This window comes from Ictalurus punctatus, chromosome 18 (genome assembly GCF_001660625.3).
Source record: "Ictalurus punctatus breed USDA103 chromosome 18, Coco_2.0, whole genome shotgun sequence".
In the NCBI taxonomy this organism is placed as follows: domain Eukaryota; kingdom Metazoa; phylum Chordata; class Actinopteri; order Siluriformes; family Ictaluridae; genus Ictalurus; species Ictalurus punctatus.
The window spans coordinates 2,470,021-2,491,384 of record NC_030433.2 but is presented as its reverse complement, the minus strand read 5'-3'; the positions used below and the strand labels follow the sequence as shown (position 1 = coordinate 2,491,384).

General features: G+C 38.9%; 1 protein-coding gene across 3 annotated transcripts in view; it reads right to left on the bottom strand.

Moving 5' to 3' along the window:
- Window positions 1-2,912: 2,912 nt before the first annotated feature.
- aqp3b (aquaporin 3b) overlaps window positions 2,913-21,364 on the bottom strand; it is a 34,694-nt gene continuing 16,242 nt past the window's right edge. The window contains exons 1-6 of one of the 3 annotated variants that reach the window (XM_017493217.3): window positions 9,474-9,705; window positions 6,543-6,669; window positions 5,881-6,018; window positions 5,500-5,618; window positions 5,081-5,298; window positions 2,913-4,173 (exon numbers count right to left, since the gene is read on the bottom strand). In XM_017493217.3, the coding sequence (XP_017348706.1) occupies window positions 3,996-4,173; window positions 5,081-5,298; window positions 5,500-5,618; window positions 5,881-6,018; window positions 6,543-6,669; window positions 9,474-9,581 (888 nt within the window). In that variant the 5' untranslated portion in view covers window positions 9,582-9,705 and the 3' untranslated portion in view covers window positions 2,913-3,995. Of the gene's footprint in view, window positions 4,174-5,080; window positions 5,299-5,499; window positions 5,619-5,880; window positions 6,019-6,542; window positions 6,670-7,618; window positions 9,131-9,473; window positions 9,706-21,364 lie in introns of those variants that run through there. The other 2 variants (XM_047161786.2, XM_053687624.1) reach the window with 2 other exon arrangements.

The window sequence follows — 21,364 nt, the reverse complement described above, 5'->3', positions numbered from 1 at the left end:
TCATGGAGGTCAGTTCTGGAAAACTGAGAAGACAAAGAAGTGTGCAAGAGAGAAAACACTATTTTAACTCCGAGCATTGTGTAAACAAGCATATTCTTCATCGTGGATAATGACGCACTCCACAGTCAACTCTTTGCTTCATTAGACATTCATTAAGTAAATTGTGTAGGCAGTTTGTATAGACTCGGCTGAATTCATGTTTGGTTTCTTTAGCTTTGGGGATGGAGAGTTGATGGGTAGCTGTCAAATCAAACAATATGACTCAACATTAAGAAGAAATAAGATTGAGAAGAAGCATAACTATTTTTAATATATATATATATATATATATATTTTTTAGCATATGTACTATGGTTAGGGTTAAGGGAAGACGTGGACACTAGCATTATTTAGCTACTTAGCTAGTGGAAGGTACCCACAAAGATTTCCATCTGTTATCAGTCTTCACCTCAATTACATTTAATGTAGTGTTTATTTTTTTCCTTAAATGAATGACACTGTCTTGGTGAAGGAAGCAACGCTATTATTCATTTGTCAGTATTGGCATCATGTTAATTCAAGACGTTTCTGGAGCATAATTGATCCTTGGTGTGTTTCAAATTTTTGTTTAATTTGTGATATAGGGATTTTAATATTTTTTCCCTCACTATTACCTCTAAGAATATACCGAATAAGCTTAAACATACAAGCCAACCGCCCCCCCCCCCCCCCCTTCCCCCAAATAGCTTAGAACATAAGCTCAAATTTCTAGGATTTTGTTCCGTAAACGTGGGAAGGAGCTGTGAGTGACGTTAGGTGTGTTTGTTGATGCACACTGCAAAAAGGCCATGTCATTTAGGATTTCTTAAATGTCAGGTTTCTCTTTTCCCTTGTGAAGTTCTGTCACATTTCACTTGGCTGTTGAATAAAAGGGCCAGGTCGGCGATTTTGGGAACAGTATAATTGGGGGACAGGGAGTTGAGGGGGGGGGGGGGGGGGGGGTGAATTAATATTTAAAAGGTGGATTGTAAGTATGTTTGTGTACTACAGTAGGCGGGTCAGAGAGTGTAACGAGCGTAAAGGCGTGGTGAGATGATAGGACCGTCGCACAAATTAACTGCGAATTGGCTGCAAACACAGTTTTAATACATTTTCATAACAAAGAGATCATTTGACTTGGAAGATTTCTGTCCAAAATAATCACCCCCCATTGGTAATAACGACCAGGTACAGGACCTTGTTTATTAGATGAACGTCTGTACCAGCACATGCAGAGTGCGAGATGACCCATGCTAAACCACACCCCCAAATGCTACATTGCGTCTTGTCCTTAGCACCTTATACATACATTATAAATATGTACACCCCATGCAAATCGTTGGCTTTTTTTTTGGACATATTTGGACTAGCAAACATTTGATTATCTTTGAAATAGTTCCTATTAATGAAGTTGATATACTTGAACAAAACCCCAAGGGAAATTTCACCTTTTCAATCATTTGTTCACCAGAAATGTCAACAGATGTGATATTCTATTCTGTGGAAAAAGTAAGTACACCCTTGGCCTCAGAAGCTAGTATCGCCTCCTTTAGCAGAAATAACTTCTTGTAGGCATTTTGCATAACTGTCCTCCAGGCTTGGTGGAATTTTTGACCACTCTTCCATGCAATATCCTTTCAGTTACAAGATGTTTGAACATTTTCTTGTAAGCACTGCCCAGTTCGAATCCCCCACAACATTTCAATGAGATTCAAATCTATGATTTGGCTAGGCCATTCCATAACCCTCCATTTCTTCTTGAGCCATTCTTTGGTGGATTTGCTCGTGTGCTTAGGATCATTATCCTGTGGAAAGGTCCACTTTCGGTTCAACTTTTGGAGAGATGGCCTCACATTATCTTCAAGCACTCTTTGATATGATGCAGAATTCATAGTTGAATCTGTTCAGCCCCTGAGGCAGCGAAGCAACCTTAAACCATAACATTTCCTCCACCGTGCTTCACAGTTGGTATGAGGTGCTTCTCCTGAAAAGCTGTCTTTGCACCAAACATGTTTGTTTTTACAGTGGTTAAACAACTCTATCTTTGATCTGTCTGTCCAGAGCACATTATTCCAAAAGGCCTGGGCTTTGCCTATATGCTCATTGGCAAACTATAATCCTGCAAAGGCTTTTTCCTGGCACGCCTCCTTCTTCAGGCGACGAAGCAAACAGCCTAAAAAGGTGTTTCCCATAGGTGTTTAACTGGGTTGAGATCCCGTGACTGTAAAAGTCATGGTATATGATTTACATCATTTTTATGCTGATTAAACCCTTCAGTGTGACCTTGTGCCCTTTTTCAGGGGGCAGAGTCATGCTGGAAAAGACTTCTCCCATCAATGTTTCCTAATAGGATAAAGGTGAACAGAAAGGTCAGAAAAACTTTATATTGATTTTCAGTGCCTTTGCTCTAAAGACACAAGTGAACACACACACACACACACCCACACACCCCCCCACACACAAATTATTCTCTGTGCAAGAACAAATCTTTCCCATGGTGCAGTATCAATATCAAGCCAATGTCAGAGATCTCTTCAAAGCTGTGATCCAAAATCCATTACAGAGCAAAAACTAATTTTAATGCCCGTGTAGTAGCGCTATCTTATAATAAGTCTTCAGCTAAGCAGGATTTATTTATGGCATTATTGTCAGAAATGGCCTTCGACCTGTCCACTTTATGCTCGATGAAGCTGAAAAAGACTCGAACAGTGCGAGTCTTTTATGAGGGCCTCAAGGCTCAAAGGGAGTGTTTTGGCAGAGATGAGAAGGAAGTTAATGCCGGCCTTGGTGTAGAGCCACACTCGGACTCGGACGTTTTTAATGTTTTATTCACGATGAAAATTCTCTAAATGCAAGAACATGCATTCAGGTTATAAAGAATGCATCAAAGATCCTTTTAGATGACGAAACTGGTCGTTTTTATTTATTTTACAACTTACATCGTTGTGTGTGAAAGAAAGGGAATGCAAATATTAGCTGGAAAAATATGAGCAGTAATAATTCAACATTTCCTTTGTAGATACATATATGAAAGATTAAAAAAAAAAAAAGCGTCTAAATTATGCACACAGTTAAAAAAAAATGTCAAATACACGAATGGATAATATTAATACTAAAAATATTAAAATATTTTTTAAAAAATAGACGAATAGAAAGTGAATAGAAGAACATAACATATTCAGCATAACATTAAAGTAATGACAGCAATTTAGGAACAACTGAGAATTTAGGACTCCTGTTATTCCTTCTTATAATGAATGTTACATTTAATTCAAATAAGTTATATATAAAGTAGAGATGGAGGTCATCTTTAGGAATATGCTCCAGTCAAGGTGAAATTCTAACCGTAAGCATATATATTACTCTGCTTCTCTAATTTTGTCTTCTTATGAAAGCCTTGTTTGTACTAGATTTATGATATAAAGTTATTATCTTGTTCTGGCCCTAGTCTTCCTTCTTGTTGCTCTTAATTATACACATGAAGTATGTCAACACGCTTGAAGGAGAAATACTGTAAGTTTCTGATTCTTTCCAATACATATATGAAGGAACAACACACATGTTTGAAATAGTTTTGCTTTGCTCTTATTGGTGTTTAAGACTCAACTGGTCTTGAACAACACTAATATATCAGAAGTTAGGATTTTTTGGTTTTAGTGCAGGATTTAGCCCTGTCTAGACTTGTCTAGTTATACATTAAACGCAGTGAATAAGAGAAGGCAAACATTCTGGGATTTAGGTAGGACGTGACTATCAGACGACTATACAAAGGCAATCAAACGTTATATGCCAACGAAAACATGGGAGTTATATTGTCTGGGATTTAGCATGGAGAGTAGAGGAAATATGAGATCTTAATGTCAAAGCGAACATGAAAGCCATAACGTCTGGGATTCAGACTGCAAGAAATGACTGTAACAACAACAACAACAACAACAACAACAACAACAAAAAGCTGATGATTTGTAAGTGGGATTTTATCCAGACACTTTGCATGACTTCAGTCTTTCTTTCTCTTCGCGGGTCACTGCTTCTTCCCTGTCTTGGGCTTCGCCCTCCAAATGGTATCCCACCATCAGCTGGTACACCAAAACGCCCACCATGGCACCGATAAATGGTGCAAAGATCGGAACAAAGAACCAGTAATCATTTGCCCTGCAGCAGAAAAGAAATGAGAAAGTAGATGCGATTAGTATATTTCTAGTTGGTTAAAACTAGTGCAACAATGATAAGTAGAGAAAGTTATTGATTGTTTCAGCATCATTGTGGTTAAAAATAAATATATATATATACTTGTATGCCCTCTGTGTGAAGCAAATGAGTCAGAAGAAATTATAGAGTTGCTTGAATGCTTAAATGGCGAGCTAGAAGCATAAAGCATCTATATATTTTTTATATACTACATAAAACCTTACGTCACGGGGAAACCTGGAGCCTATGGCAAGGCAGGGTACACCCTGGACAGGGTGCCAGTCTTCTGCAGGGCACAATCACATACACGTTCATACACTACGGACACTTTAGACACGCCAATCAGCCTACCATGCATGTGTTTGGACTGGGGGAGGAAACCGGAGTACCCGGAGGAAACCCCCGCAGCACGGGGAGAACACGCAAACTCCGCCCGCACCCACAGGGCCACGGTGGGAATCCAACCCCCGACCCTGGAGGTGTGAGGCGAACCACTAAGCCACCGTGCGCCCTCTATAGGTAACATACGTACATAATTATTCAGCTGGTTTATAGTAAATTTGCTCACGTCTGTTACAGGCAAACACGAGTGAGATTTCATCCCATACTCTCGGTTTGAATTGTCATAGTCTTTAACAATGGAGATTTTGTTCATCACCGACATTAGATGTCAATTTATAGAATGAACAATTTATTAAATACTTATTATTAGTCACTTACAAAAAATAAATAAATAAATTTAAAAAATCACATTTCTGAGTGCAGTGGTACTTTAATATTACATATTGTGTATGAGGCACTGCATACGAAGCATTAAAATATCTACTCTGCTTAATATAGTAGAATGTGCGCGATATAGTTAAGTACTGACGTGAAGACTTCACCGCCCCAGCCTGCAAGTGAGGTAAAGATTCGGGGTCCGAGGTCTCTGGCGGGGTTCACGGCGTAGCCTGAGTTAAATCCCATAGAAAGGCCAATAACCAAAACCACGAAGCCTACAGTGAAGGCTTCTAGCCCACGTGGGATTGGGTTGTTATACGGGTCCACAATGGCGAGTATACACACGATCAGCGCTGCTGTGCCAATCACCTGCACAAAAAGTACAGAACTCTTTATTAAAAGGCAATTCGTGGGAATTTATATATTTTAAGCCGGGACCACTATTATTGTTATTCATTTACTGTATATTATCTATTTTCTAAGCTCATATACTCGTAGCAATATACCGTATCAAATTTCTTAAGTTGGTGTAGGTCATTTTTTCTGTGAAATTGGGTTATTGCGTCTTACTTGGTCAAAGAAGCCGTTAAACAGGCTGAGATGTTTGGACGGATACGTGGCGAATATTCCAGCTGTCGCATTTTCCCCCAACACAATCAGACTGCCTTTCCGATACTCCCAGAGTGCATCTGCAATTGAGTTAGAAAGTGTGCTAGGAGAAGAGTCTTAGGTAGAAGAGCTAGTAAATGCTATAAAAATGGATCATCCAGGTACAGTCGGAGGAAAGAAGTACAACTTGCTAGTTTTTAGAGATTGTAGAGGTTACCTGTTAAACATCAGTAATGTAGATATGTCATGAGATCAAATCCATGTCCTAGTACTTTGAAGCAGCTAATTAACTTCCATCTGCCAGCTCTGTTCCTTCAGATATTCACCAAAATTTGTACTCACCAAAATACATGCCAAATATTATTCCAGATCCAAGGAAGGCACCCACAGTCTGAAATATGAAGTAAACAGGGAACTTCCTCCATGGTTCCCTACCCAGGATGCAAAGGGCAAAGGTCACAGCTGGGTTCAGGTGGCCACCTGTAGAACATCAGGAAAGATATTTTTTTTGAAATGACAGAATGCACAGAGAATTAAAGATCTTCACAATGGCAATTACAATTAATCTGACTAGCGAACTAGCACAATTTTTGGCACCCTTCACGAAAATGAGCGATAGCTAACACACAGGTTGGTCAAACTATTCGTTGGTCAAACAATTTACATATATATTCTATAGATTTTTATCTATAGTATTTTTATTTAGTTTTATTTTATTTGGCTCTAGAAATATTGGCACCTTCGGTAAAGATGGTATAAAGGTAATGAAAAAATCTCTCTGTGGTTAATTAGCTCACACTTGAAAACATGAGAAACTCTGAGAGAAATCTAACCTCTAACCTGTGAGATAAACTGAAGTAAATTTAATAAGAATAAAAACAATACACCCTAGATGGAATGGCAGTTTATCACAGGGCACTCCACGACTCACAGCACACACATTCATTCACACCTGGGGCAATTCAGAGTAGCCAGTAAATCATCCAGCATTCATAAAAGCTCACCTGAAACCTGGCCACACACCAAAATCCCAAGTGTGGCAGCGAAACCAAATGCGAAATTCACTGTTAGGAACATTCCATGCGATCCTTCACTCAGGACCAACTGAGCAACAGCACCACAGCCAAACATCTGGATGGATGGGATGAAAAGCCCACTATGTTATCTCAATAGCTCAGTGAAAAAAATATTCTTTAACTCTTACATTCTCCGTGGATGTACCGCTGACTTGATTAGCATTGTTCTACTTATTGAATCTTTGCTCTAGTCTCTCCATGACCGGTTCTTTTTTTTTTTTTTGAGAACCTCTCGCTTGTCTTCAGAATCTTGAGCATGACAGTAATTGATTTTACTTTGAAGTTTTTTCTTTTTGATTTAAAAGCTTAAAATTGCCGAAGCATTTCAAGACGTATCTTAAATGTAGTCAAGAAAATGACGATAGCACGTGATTCGGCTTTCCACCATGTTGCGCTAAACTAATCAAAATGTTCAAACAACATGACTTAAAACTATGTGAGCAATGTTTTCACCACGGAACAAATTCAGATCAAATGTTCTGATTTGAGGAAACGGCATCATATATCTGCACACCTGAAATGGCATAGAAATTATTCCTAGTACATCCTGGTACTAATTTGCTAACGATACATTTTCCCGTTAAATCTGGGGGAAAAAAAACAAAAAAAAAACAGGTTTCATTTTCATTTGAATGCCTCAGCAATGTGGAACAGCTTACAGGAACACTTAAAACTTGCTGTGCTCTCGTCACCGGTTGAATTTACGGCACTTTGAGTATAGCCATATTGGAAGTTGCTTCTGCAATATTTTCTTAGTGTGTTAACTGGTCTTTAATTGTGCCTGGGTAGCTGCATTATACGCTTGGCACATTAACCGATCTGTCTTCTGACACTCTTTACCAGGGCAACAATGGTTATCCATAACCCGATCAGGTCCCAAAGTGCTTAAGTCTCACTCCCAGGGGCGTAATTTAACTTAACAAACCGCTTACAACCTGCATTAAACTGCAGTGCTGCTTTTGGATTATCCCAGGCTTTCCTTAACATCTGAGATTAATCCTCACCCCACAGGAAGAGACGCAGGAGGCTGCGTACGGGAAATGCTCACACATACACCTTGTGTAAGGGCTGGAGTTGTAGCTTCTTCCTGAGTATCAAGGCCCAGGAGCACTTTCCGCACTTAAAATGCGAGAAAGAATCTCAGAACGCCGGCTCCCTTCTGAAGCGTCCGACCTGGATTCATCTCCCTTGTCTTCTTCGGCATTCCCCCTCGCTACCCTAAAGGGAATTATTTGCATGCAGTGATATCACATCCATAGAACCATCCTTCTGTCCCTGATAGGACGTCCACTCATCTCCAGCAGAGGGTGCAGCAGGGAGCACAGATGGATGTGTGCTTACTGCAGAACTATGTGTTTCAAGCGTACCCGCTAAGTCACGTAACGCCGCCAAAATCTGTAACCGAGTGACGTCCTTGGGCTCGTGGACTTATTTGGAATTACGCACATTCCTCAGATAGAAACACCGCATGAAAACATTGGGGGGGTCCTCAGAATTGTAATAGGTCAAAAATTCCAGCATTACAGTACAGGAAATGGTTGTGATTTGCAAAGCTACATTTGGCTTAGTGGACCTGTTTCTGTCTGGACAATCAAAGAATGTGAAGTGAAGATATGTGTAGGTAAGGGGTAGTGTGTGTGTGTGTGTGTGTTTTCCATGTGTGTGTCTGCATACCTGTTCTATCCCCTAAAAGGCTCCAAACCCCAGCTAAGTTGAGTAATAAAAAAATCAAAGGGTTCCACCCTTAGCAGTCTGAAAACAACATGGGCTGAGAAAAGATTTACGTCTCAGTCACCACCTGAACCAGATTATCTTTCATCCAGTGTTCGCTCGCATTTTTTTAAAAAACACATTACCTATTATAGTATATATAAGTATATAGCCAGAAAACATGCACATATTTATTCTGCATACTTTCCCTTAAGCTGAAACATTTCTTTAGGTATTTTATCCCAGACGCTGAAGAAAATGGGTTGTCAATGGTTCTTTGCGTAGTTGAAGGTCCATAATTTTCTTGTGTGCATTTGGGCAAGAAGAACAAAGGGACACTGTCATTGGATAATGACTTCCCCCCGTAACCAACTAGGATAACACACGATTGAACCTTTATTTATTTATTTTTTTTATTCCTGCGTTATTAGAGTGTTTACATCGCGTGTTACTAGAAACTAATATCAATCGGCCATATTTCTCATGCAGAATCCAATCCTTCTTCACTCAGGTAAGCCTAAATAATAAGTGTGTTTATTTTGGACTGAAAGCAGTAGGGGTAATAATACACAACAGAAATGAGCTGTTATAAAATGACAACAATTAACCACGTGTGTTAGAATAGAATGAAATGTGTCGAGTATTAAATATAACGATTGAAATAAATAGGTCTATATCCCCATGGGAGCTGTCTTATTATATTTCAATAATTATCTAATTGGATTGAACTGCAACGGTTTTCTTTTTCCTCGGGGGCATTTTTGTAACTTTTTACACTTGATCTCTAAAGGAGGTTAAGGAAGTTTAAAAATAAATAAATAAATAAATAAATAAAATTCCTTAATGGGTGTCACACCAAAGTTTTTATACTTAACATTAGGCCCAGACTTCTTTAGCTGGACATCTTTAGCAGATGAAAAACAAACAAACAAACGAAATTAAGCGAATTGAACCACCTCGGAAATAAAGCAAACCTTATGTCGTCTCCGTCCTTTCTATGTCAGACGAAACCCAGTCTGTGCCAGTTTTAGAAATGATTCACTGCTAAGTAAAAATCTGTTAATTGTCATCAATGATAAAAACAAAAGCAGTTTACAGACTTGTAAGAGAGAGAGAGAGAGAGAAAAAAACAACATGTTTAATTCTCACCACCAGGATGAGGGTGCCCAGGCATTCTGCAAGAGCCTGACGCATCAAGAGGTTTCGTATGTGGAACATCTGCATCATTTTGTCCATGAAAACCTTCTGCCTTCCCATGATGCCACAGACACAGTCAAAGTTAGAAGCACAGATAAAGATGAAGATGATGAACAGACCACAGGACCTTTGTCAATTCATTAGAGAGGCGCATGCATCCCCCCCTTTTAAACAGAGAACACACACACACACACACGCATACCTTTGAGCACTCCCTTTCTACCTTCTCTGCCTCCACCCATATCTCTTACATACTTTTTATTTTCTTCCCATCGTTTAAATGTATATGTTTGTTTTTTTTGTATGTGTGTCTCTGTGTGTGTGAGACAAGTATGTATCATGCATTCATTTTCTTTTGCTCTTTGTCTTAATCTTGTTATCCTGTGTGCTGGGAAAAGCAGTTAAACAGATGTTTTGAGAAAGGCAGAGAGCCTGTAGAACATGCAGGCCATGAGGTTGGTCTGTCTATATATGGTACTGGAGTAATATGCAGTGAAGGTATGGTACACATGAAAAGAAATTATTTTTAGAGCAGTTAGGCCACCTTAAATGTTTCTACGGCAGAAAATAGACAGTAAATTCCTCACCCATGGGGACCTTTAATTATATATACTGTATATATATATATATATAAAGGTCTTAGGCACATATTCAAAGAAATGCTCTATGCTATAGAGCAATGATGTCTTCAAAAAGAATTAAATTAAATCTTTCTCTATTTAAAAAAAAAAATAAAATAAATACTACCAAACGCAGTAAACAGTAATAAATGAAACGAAGGCAATATTTAGGTGTGACCCGTTGAAATATAGGGTATGAAATGGTTTGCATGTCTGAAATCTTCCAGAGGTATATCCAGGCACCAGGCATTCACTGCATCTAAGAGTGACATCGGATCATGTGGACCGCGATCATAAACGTTCCACCTCCATAAAGAAAAGAATTCCTCTATGGGGTTGTGGAAAGTAAGTGGGAGGAAGGGAGACGATAGGCAGGTGGATGCAAGACTACTCTGCCTCAGAACAGGATTGGTGAAATGATAAACCGTCCCATACAATTACAAGGGTTATGAGATTTTGCCTCTTTGTCCTTTTTCTGCAGCAATAACCCTTCAGCAGATGGCAGCTCAAAGGTTATTATTGGAACCCCCGCTGTTGCTTTCTTTCCAATTAGCTTTCTTCAATATCTCTGTTTTTTTTTTTTTGTTGCTTTTTTTTTTTTTTTTTTACCAGGCTGAATCTTGCTTCTTCCACATGTGGGGTTATTCAGAGGCTTATAGCTCCACGACTTTCTCTAAACTAATAATAATAAAAAACATTAATTAAGCTTTTTCAAACCCAAACCAGTTGTTTTTTTTTCTCCCTGAACTGGTTGATGTGTCCTGTGTAGCTGCATATCAATCCATCAATTGATGTCTTCTAAGTATTCTTCCCATATTAATGTTTATATGTTCAGTATTTTTTTTCAAATGTCATACTGTCATTTGTGAAAGCATGGTGATTGATTTCTCTCAAACGTATACCTTATTTATTTATCTGTCTATTTATTTATTTATCACATTTTTTTTTTCATCACATGCATTAATGATTACAAATTATTACACCAAAGTTTTTACTCATTATAATTACATTTGCGGCATTTTATAGATCCCGAGCCACTTACTATAAAGTGCTCATTTAGAGGTGCTTTATTGTCTACATCCAAAATCTGGACCACTGTATATCTTTTGTCTTTTTTTTTTTTTTTTTGTTTTTTTTAAAGCAGGTAAGGTAATTCCATTACTAAAATGTCAAATCAGAACACAATAACCGGAAAAAATAAAAAAAAATAAAAAGAAAAACAAATTGACAATTGTCATTGCTGTAGGTGCACTACAAGCTATATTTGAGCGACAAAGTAGTTTTCTTTAGTTTGTTTTGTAGTTTAATTGTTGATTTTTCATTGTTTAGTAGTGTACAGTAAGCATTATTTTTTTTCAATTTGATTACAAATAGAATGGCACCTATATTCAGAATGTACCATATAAAGCGGAAACAAATGACAAAACTAAAAAAATCTAAAAAAAAATAAAAAAATAATTTAATTAAAAAAAAAAAAAAAAAACAACAACTAACCATGGCTAATAATAGGGTTTAATGTATTATTTATTTATTTATTTATTTATTTATTTATTTAACCTTTGTTTAACCAGAAAGTCTCTTTTGCAAGAGAGCTCAGGCCAAAATGACTTTGCAATGACGTGCAGGAAAACACAAGTAAGAATATTTGTAACTCACTAAAGAATTTGACATTTATGATTAGAGTTAAATAACTAAGTCGATCTCATTTAAAATTTCACACACCCAACAGCATGGAAAAACAGATTTTAGTTATTCGAGTACATTAATCACTGACTAGTTTAAAATAAAGGCATAGAGGCATATTGCTATAAAAATCTACTAATGTGCCTATGGTGAAGAGGATATCCATTGACAACCCCCCCCCCAAATTTTACTTTCCTCTCCTCTTTCCACCTCTACTCAATAGCTCCAGTCTTGCGAGAGACATTTGGAGCACATTAAAGCTCTCACAGCCCTGGAGAAACAGGATGATCAAGAAATTGACCAGGGAGGCCAAAGGAAACTGCACATTGTTCTCGCAAGTAATATGATCAGAGCTAAATACGGGGGCTCGAAAGGTGTCGTTGGGTCAAGTACACACACGACATATACTCCCATAACTAGAGAATGTAGGTAAAATGAAGGCAATAGAGCCATTCAGATTTCAGAAAGGAATAAGCACAGTTGGAAGCGTAGGCCGATAAAGTAGAGCTTGGAAACGATAACAATAACTAAACTAGCAGATAGATTGATAGATAGAAAGAAATGAGCTCGGTCTTGCACATGCACACAGGGCGTAAACGCATGCGTAAAGCATGCTGCCGTAACGCCTCTTTTGATTTGCGACTCGACAGATGTTTGCAGAAAGCCGCATTGGGATCAGTATTGAGTACTGGCTAAAACTCAAAAACTGTTCTATCAGTGTTAACAAAAAAAGCAGTTTAGTGCATGGCAGTAATAATAATCTTGACTGTCTCGCAATCCAAGTTTGCTTCCCAGAGCATTAACAGGAATCCATTAATTAAGAAAAATGACAAGTGGCACAAAATGGCACAGCTATCACGGTGTGATAAATACACTGTGTGCAAAATACCAAACCAGCTTCCAAACACATTTAAGACATTTCACAGACACGTCATGAGATATTCCAGATAATAGCACGTAGACATATCAGGTTTCATATTCCAGTATTCATATTTTTGGTCATGCTGCAACTTTACTGATATAGCCATCCTATGGGGCATCCTATTGGCGGTTAAGGCTCTGGGTTACTGATCAGAAGGTCGGGGGCTCAAGCCCCAGCACTGCCAAGCTGCCACTGTTGGGCCCTTGAGCAAAGCCCTTAACCCTCTCCTCTCCAGGGGGCGCTGTATCATGGCTGACCCTGCGCTCTGACCCCAACTTCCTAGCAAGCTGGGATATGCGAAGAAAATTATTTCACTGTGCGTAAGTATATGTGATCAATAAACACTCATTATCATTAAATTAGATCCTGATGCCTTAATATACCGTAGTTTGTTCACTTTAGAGCAGAAAGCTTTTTTTTATTCGCATTTCAATTAGTTCAACATCGAGAACTCGGAGAATATATAATAACATAACGTAAACTGTTCCCACGTTGCTGGCACACATGAAAGAATCAACACTCGCCCGCCTCGTAAATCCCAATTTAACCTCTAATGATGACAGATTCGTTTTTTATTGAGGACTCTTCTGGGAAAGTCTAGGAATTGGAAAACAGCATGAGAATTACACTGATTCAGAAACATTTATTTAACTTGATTGTGTGCCTACTGACCACAAATATCAGTCATATGTATTGTAGCATTGTATTATAGTATATCGTATTTATCTGACATCCAGAAGTGTTGTGTTATTTGAGATGGAATTAGACCTGAAACGTGGGTTGTCAGCGAAAATGAAAGCTTGCGTGACACTTTAATAATGTGGGATAATCGAAGTTCTTGTAGATGTTTGCTCACACCTACACAATTGACTCCGTGTTGTTTTCTTTTGGACTGATATAATTGAAGATTCGAAGGGCTTTGAAAGAGGCTCTCTCTCTCTCTCTCTCTCTCTCTCTGCAGTCTCCTTACACACACACACACACACACACACACAGCAGGAAAATAATTGTTTCATGTATTTATTTAAATCTCGGGAAACACATTAAGGCCAGTAGCTTGTTTAGTAGTTCAAAAAAAAAGAGAGAAGCAGTTCCTTGAGATATCTATGTACTTTTATTACATTCTACAATGCACCTTAAAACCACAGGTGATAAAACTGTGACTGATCTAATGTATCAGAGACATCTGATAATACATTAGATTAGATAACGTAATGCCATTACCACCCTAAAGTTGATTGTTTTGCTATAACAGCACATCCTGAAGTGTTTTATTCCTCATATACCACAGTGAAGACTTAAAACGTTTTTTTTTTTTTTTTTTTTTTTTTTACAGAAGAAGGCATCATGGTTTATAACCGCGCATCATTAACGTTTAATGTTGTGAAATGTCTGCAAAACAAGTTAGTTCCTATTATTACTTATCTTATAAGAGCTATAAACAGTTAGCTCTTACTATTCAAGACTGGTTCCCTCACCGATCTCTCCCCCCCCCCCCCCCCGTTCTCTTGAAGTGACCCCCCCAAAAAAAAGTCATGTTACTAACGAACCGGAAACCAGAAATGAAGAAAAGTCCTCCGTCCTGAAAACTTTCCCCATTGTGATTGTTTCAAAGTGCTGGCACTCGATACTCCGTCCATAAACATGACATAAACGTCTCCTTATAGAAACCTTCACCAAATCAACTCTCATCGATTATAACACATTTTTTTAAATCCATTTATTAATCGGTTTGTACTAAGTGGAAGCATCCACCATACGCGTCCCTTTGAACGAGTTGTTACTATAGAAACAGCAGTGTACTGCAACGAGAGCATTAAAATAAACCCGTGATTCGGAATACGGTCGGCGTTTTGTTAGAGAAAATCAATCTACACCTTTCGACCAATCAGATTCGAGAATTCAACAGTGCCGGGATATAAACAGCGTTCGACCCTTCTAGTTATTATATTATATCGTATCACTAAATGTATTATAACTACTAACTAGTCTAACTACTATCTGTTAGAAAGAAAACAGTATCAATAACCATCGCAGGCTGCTACCAACCACTGACCTGAAAACTATATAAAGTTGTTCATATATTTCCAGCGGAGAAGCGTTCCTTTGTTCCTTGGTTATTTGAAAGAGAAAAAAAAGAAAAAAGTTTTTTCACTGTTCTCACCCAATAGTCTCAGATATAGCAGATATTTGTACTCTTCTGGTTCAAGTCTGTGAGCAGAGGAGATCATATTGCTGTCTACATTGATTTATTCCAAAGCTCTTTTTATTGAACAGACTCGTTTGAAATATTTCAAGACGTCTGTATATCTGTCTAGGACTCCATTTTAAGGAGGGAAAGAACAGGGAGGAGTGTTTTTTCTTGTGCTTCATGCACAGATGTACCGCACTAGAAGTTACTGCAAAAGAAGAACTATTCTTATCTCTCTGCTGCGTGTAGCAGGAGATTTTTGTCTGGTTATTATGGGATTTAAGGCGTAATTTATGCTGTTTACGCGCTTAAGGAAAATGTTGACAGACTGACAGTGGCAATGACTGTGAAAGCAAACTAGGTGATGGTTAATGCCTACAGAATATATAGTCATTATATAAGAATATAAAACCGTCTGGTTCTTGATTTAAAATTCAGGAAAGCCTCTAGGCAAAGACGGACAGCCGATCTATTGCTATCAGTGGCGGAAACGCAGAAATCCGGGTGCACACATTCGTCTTAGTTAGCATCCGTGTGAAGACCTTCCATTGAGATAATTATTAGCGCGTTTAATTAACGCTGTGCCTAAAACTAAATCTGAACTGAATTCTAATCTCAGTCAATAAAAGGACACCTTTTGGTTCTCTTCCAGTTTATTTCTATTCCTCAGGAGGACCAGCCCCGCATTTGTTTAAACAGATAACTAGCTACTCTACTTAATCTCATCTCACTAATTTAAAACGATCAGCTGGATCTTACTCGGAATGCTTCCTTCACTGTAACAGTGCTGTCAACATCAACGCAAGGATTCACTCCCTGCCTTATTATGCAAGATTTGAGTCAGGTTAAGCCTAGATAATTTCATATCCAAACACATACCGTTGTCTTGACATATTTAATTCGACTAATTTGACAAGATGTGACATTCCAGACACGATCACCAAACTCCGTTTGATAGGTTCGGTTATTGTTGTTGATTTCAGCTTTCACGTTCTTTAGCAGACACGGTACCCGCCAGTACTTATCACGTCTGTCAGCAATAACAGTATAATGAATCCTCGTCTGTCCTTGATGAGATATACCACATGACACAATTTTATAAATAAAACATGAGCGTTTTTATGTGATTGCCAGTTTTCATATGACTCAAGATTTATGGGTCTTGAATTTGAAAAACTCATGGTGGAGCTAAGCCATTGTCTAGCGTTGTGGGAAAAACCATCTGTGTTAGCAGAAGCGCTAGCACACGAAACCGACAGCGCCAGGAGTTCATTCCTTTGCTTAATTATTTTTGTGTATGTGCACAAAGAGGGAACGTTCTGGATAGGATACAGAGGATACAGTGAACAGAGCCATGATACCGTGTGTGTGTGTGTGTTGCAGTATATGCCTACTACTTAGACTAACATTACTGGTCTTATTATTGTGTTATAGTGGCCAGAGAGCTAGCTCTATAACATTCCTTTTAATGAGGCTAAGAAATAAGTAACTTGAGCCGTAACTCAGAATGTTGTGGGAATGTCATGCTTAATACAGTACACGACCTCCAGTGAATTATTGGGTGGAATAAAAAACTTTATTCACGTGACCCAATTGGCGTATTTTCTTTTTCTATTAGCAGATCGTTTAGCTTCTTTCTAGAAATAAACAACTCAATCAACACGCTTCAACAACCGGTGCGTTCAGTATCGAAGACGACCCCTCTCTCACCCCTCTCACGGACTCTTTGCCGTCTGGCAGAAGGTACAGGAGCATCCGTGCCACTACCAGCAGACTCTGAAACAATTTCTTCCCTCAGGCAGTCAGATTAGGCGACACACTGCTGCCTCTTTACGCTCACGTGAGCTAGTCAAACACCTAACATAATACGATTCAGTACCACTGCACGCCGCACTTTACACAGCTCCATCAGTCACTTTTATATGGTGGTGCTTGAAAGTTTGTGAACCCTGTAAAGTTTTCTATATTTCTGCGTGAATATGATCTAAATCACCAGCACATTTTCACACAAGTAGTAAAAATAGACAAGAGGAACCCAATTAAGCAAAAAAAAAAAAAAAAAGACAAAAATATTATACTTGGTCATTTATTTTTTGAGGAAAATGATCCAATATTAGATATCTGTGAGGGGTAAAAGTACGTGAACCTTTGCTTTCAGTATCTGGTGTGACCCCCCTTGTGCAGCGATAACTGCAAATAAACGTTTGGGTAACTGTAACTGTTGATCGGTCCTGCACGTCGGCTCGGAGGAGTTTTATCCCGTTCCTCAGTACAGAACAGATTCAACTCTGGGATGTTGGTGTGTTTCCTCACATGAACTGCTCGCTTCAGGTCCTTCCACAACATCTCTATTGGATTAAGGTCGGGACTTTGAATCGGCCGTTCCAAATCATTAACTTTATTCTTCTTTAACCGTTCTTTAGTAGAACGACTCGTGTGTTTAGGGTCGTTGTCTTTCTGCATGACCCACTTTCTCTTCAGATGCAGTTTATAAACAGATGTTCTGACATTTTCCTTTAGAATTCGCTGGTATAATTCAGAATTCATTGTTCCATCAATGATGGCAAGCCGTCCTGGGCAAGATGCAGCAAAACAGCCCCAAACCATGGTACTACCACCACCATGTTTCACAGACGGGATAAGGTTGTTATGCTGGAGTGCAGTGTTTTCCTTTCTCCAAAAATAACGCTTCTCATTTAAACCAAAAGGTTCTATTTTGGTCTCATCCACCCACAAAACATTTTTCCAATAGCCTTCAGGCTTGTCAGTGTGAGCTTTAGCAAACTGCAGAAGGCCAGCAATGTTCTTTTTCGAGAGCAGTGGCGTTCTCCTTGCAACCCTGCCATACACGCCATTGTTGTTCAGTGTTCTCCTGATGTTGGACTCATGAACATTAACATTAGCCAACGTGAAACAGGCCTTTAGTTGTTTAGAAGTTACCCTGGTTTCCTTTGTGATCTCATGGACTATTATATGTCTTGCTCTTGGAGTGATTTTTATCGGTCGATCACTCCTGGGGAGGGTAACAATAGTCTTGAATTTCCTCCATTTATCCACAATCTCTCTGACTGTGTATTCGTGGAGTTCAAATTCTTCAGATATGGTTTTGTGACCTTTTCCATCCTGATGAGCATCAACAACTCTTTTCCTGAGGTTCTCAGGAATCTCCTTTGTTCACGCCATGATACACTTCCACAAACATGTTGTGAACTTTTATAGATCCTTGTTCTTTAAATAAAACAGGGCGCCCACTCACTCACATCTGATTGTCGTCCCGTCGATTGAAATCACCTGACTCTAATTTCACCTTCAGATTACACTGCTAAGCTTAGAGGTTCACATACTTTTGCCACTCACAGATATGTAATATATGTAATTGAGGGATCATTTCCCTCAGTAAATAAATGACCAAGGATAATATGTTTGTCTCATTTGTTTAATTGGGTTCTCTTTGTCTACTTTTATGAGTCATTAGATGAGTTGTAGGTCATATTTACACAGATAGAGAGAACAATCTATAAACTTTTTAGCACCACTGTATTATGAGACTTCTTTTTGCTGCCAATGGCATTTCGCTCCAATGTATACAAGCTATTTAGAGAAATGACTATAAAATAAAAACTCACTTGACTTGACTTGAAATTAGCAATAATGTCCAGAAATATGTTTACTTATATTTTGTTTCTTGCAATCTTACAATAGGAAACACCGGAAATATTGGACTATATTCAAATTATTTTAACTGGCTAAGATGCCGTTTTTGCACTGCATGCTAAGTGTATTTTCTGAGAGATTTTGACAGACCCCCCACATTCAGGAAAGTGTGAGGGGGTCTTCAAGCCGAGTACTACGAATAAGCATGTCGTCTACTAATCCTTAAGGGGTTACATGAAATCGAAAGCAGGATAAAAACGTCTGTGAAAAAAATGAACATAATATCTATAATTTATCTTCATTCTGCTTTTATCATAGTTACAATCTTTTTGTAACCCCCCCCCATCCCCCGCACCATCACTCCAAATGCCAATAGCTGTTTACGATATGATTTAATAATTAATAATAAAACCAGAATGTCACCCAGTTTGATCTCTAGGTGGCAGCAGAGTGTTGTGGCAATACCATAAGAAGACATTATTAGGGTCAAATTGTATATAACGCTCTAAACAGTGAGGAATTTGATCCTTCTCATGGTGTCCAAATTATCCCAGAGTACTACAGTGTGTTTGTTCTTTAATGACAACCCACAGTGTCAAATGTAATGAACGACTATACACTTTGCAAAGCACACCAACCAAACCAAACCTAAGGTTTTACTTAAAATGGTGGTGGAATTGCTAAATGCTTCATTATTAGCATGTGTATGTGATATATAATCACCACTGCTTAAAGATTAATGCAACGTTATTTATTTCGATCAGATTCAGCTGAGCGCCAAGTGCTATCAAAGTCGAAATTGCCGTTTGTTTCCATGCAGCGTTCAGTGTTCAAGCATGGAGAGGAAATGCTATCCCTTGGTTAAAAAAAAGAAAAAAGAAAAAAGAAGAAGCGAAAAATCCACTGATGCCTCATCCCTAGAGCAAGCGCAAATTTCTCCATAAAGTCCTCGTTTACAGCTCCATACGTTTAAATTCTATTGAAATATTAATTAGCTCTTTTGACTTACCAGTTGTTTTTTAAAAAAATGTTTCTATTTGACAGATTTAAGTCGATGTTCCATTGATTTGCTCACCTTCATGCTGCCCCATGCATGCTCTATGAGCCTTTTCAGTGGAAGAGGAACCGTGGGCAGGACATTTAAGGACTGGCTGCTAGGGGTCATGATTTTTACACTACACTGGGCTAGTTTAAAACTATTCCACAACCTTGAAGATCTTGTTTTGCAGCTAATAATCAGAATTACATGTAACGAATTTCTGCAAAGGCTTAACGGTTAGCACGTTCGCCTCACACCGTCAGGGTTGTGGGTTTAATTCCTGCGGCTCTGTGTGTGCGGAGTTTGCGTGTTCTCCCCGTGCTGCGGGGGTTTCCTCTGGGTACTCCGGTTTCCTCCCCCTGTCCAAAGACATGCATGGTAGGCTGATTGGCGTGTCTAAAGTGTCCGTAGTGTATGAACGGGTGTGTGAGTGTGTATGTGATTGTGTCCTGCGATGGACTGGCACCCTGTCCAGGGTGTACCCCGCCTTGTGCCCCATGCTCCCTGGGATAGTCTCCAGGTTCCCCGTGACCCTGAAAAAAAAAAAAGCAGTATAGAAGATGGATGGATGATGCCTCTGTCTGATTCCAACTATGTAGGTTATTCAATTTGGAATTGGTAAAAAAAAAAAAAAAAAATTCCAAGTACTTGTCATTGTATTCAATCTAAGAAATAAATGGCATCCATGTAGCCCTACTACCAATATTGTCATAAAGTGTCTTCTGAATCCAGTTTTCCTCAGCTACCATGGCTGCAGATCATGCACTTGCCAAGGCTGAATACAGCCGCATATGCAAAATGTGAAGCAGAAATGAAACCACACACACAAAAAAAAAGAAAGCACAGATTGATGTAAAGCCATTGAAGGTACTCCGAAGGCCCTTAAAGAAAAATGTAATGCTGAGACTGCATCACTAGAAGCCAGAGTACTTGAAAATAGCGAATACACTCATGGCCACCACATCACAATTTCAGCAGTGTCACACTGACAAATATGTCCAAACACATTGAGCTTCTCAGCAAAATCACACTCCCATTCAATTCAACATCGAAGCAGCAGACATCACGAACCCTTTACAGCTCATCTGTACTCAACGGTTCAATTCGCTGGCCACAGTTCACTAACGCAAAAGGTGTCCAGCTTCTCCTCCTCAGTTCCCACAACAGCAAAAATCCCCATTCTTTAAATCTCTAACAGTAACGTGAAGAAAATATTCAGTCCCAGTGATGGACTGTAATCATGCAGCAGAGGCGTACTCACCTCCCAATAAATGACCTGTCTACTTATCAGCCACATCATGATAACGATGACAAGTCAACCAGCCATAATTTATACCACGGAATCCAACGTTGTCAATGCAGTAGAGAACCTTAAACCTATTGATCAGTTTGACCTTCTCATTAAGTATCGAGTCACCACAACATGCAAGAAGAATGTGAGCTGTCCATATGAAGCGCACAGCCTCTGGCCTGGAAATGTTTCGTCAGAGTCTGAAAGGTCTAATAGCTCTTTAGAGATCATGGAAGCTTCTCTTGCAAATGACTCGAAGGTTTCCTATAAACAGGGCTTCGGCTTTAAGGACCTTCACCTTAACATCTGCTGAATTGCTCCTTGAGATTGAAGCAGCGACAGGAGAGGATTCATTGACACAGACAACCCTGTGTCAATCCATTAGAGAACAGCTACCTCACAACCTTCAATGTCCATGGAAGCAAGGCAAGGCACGGCAAGTT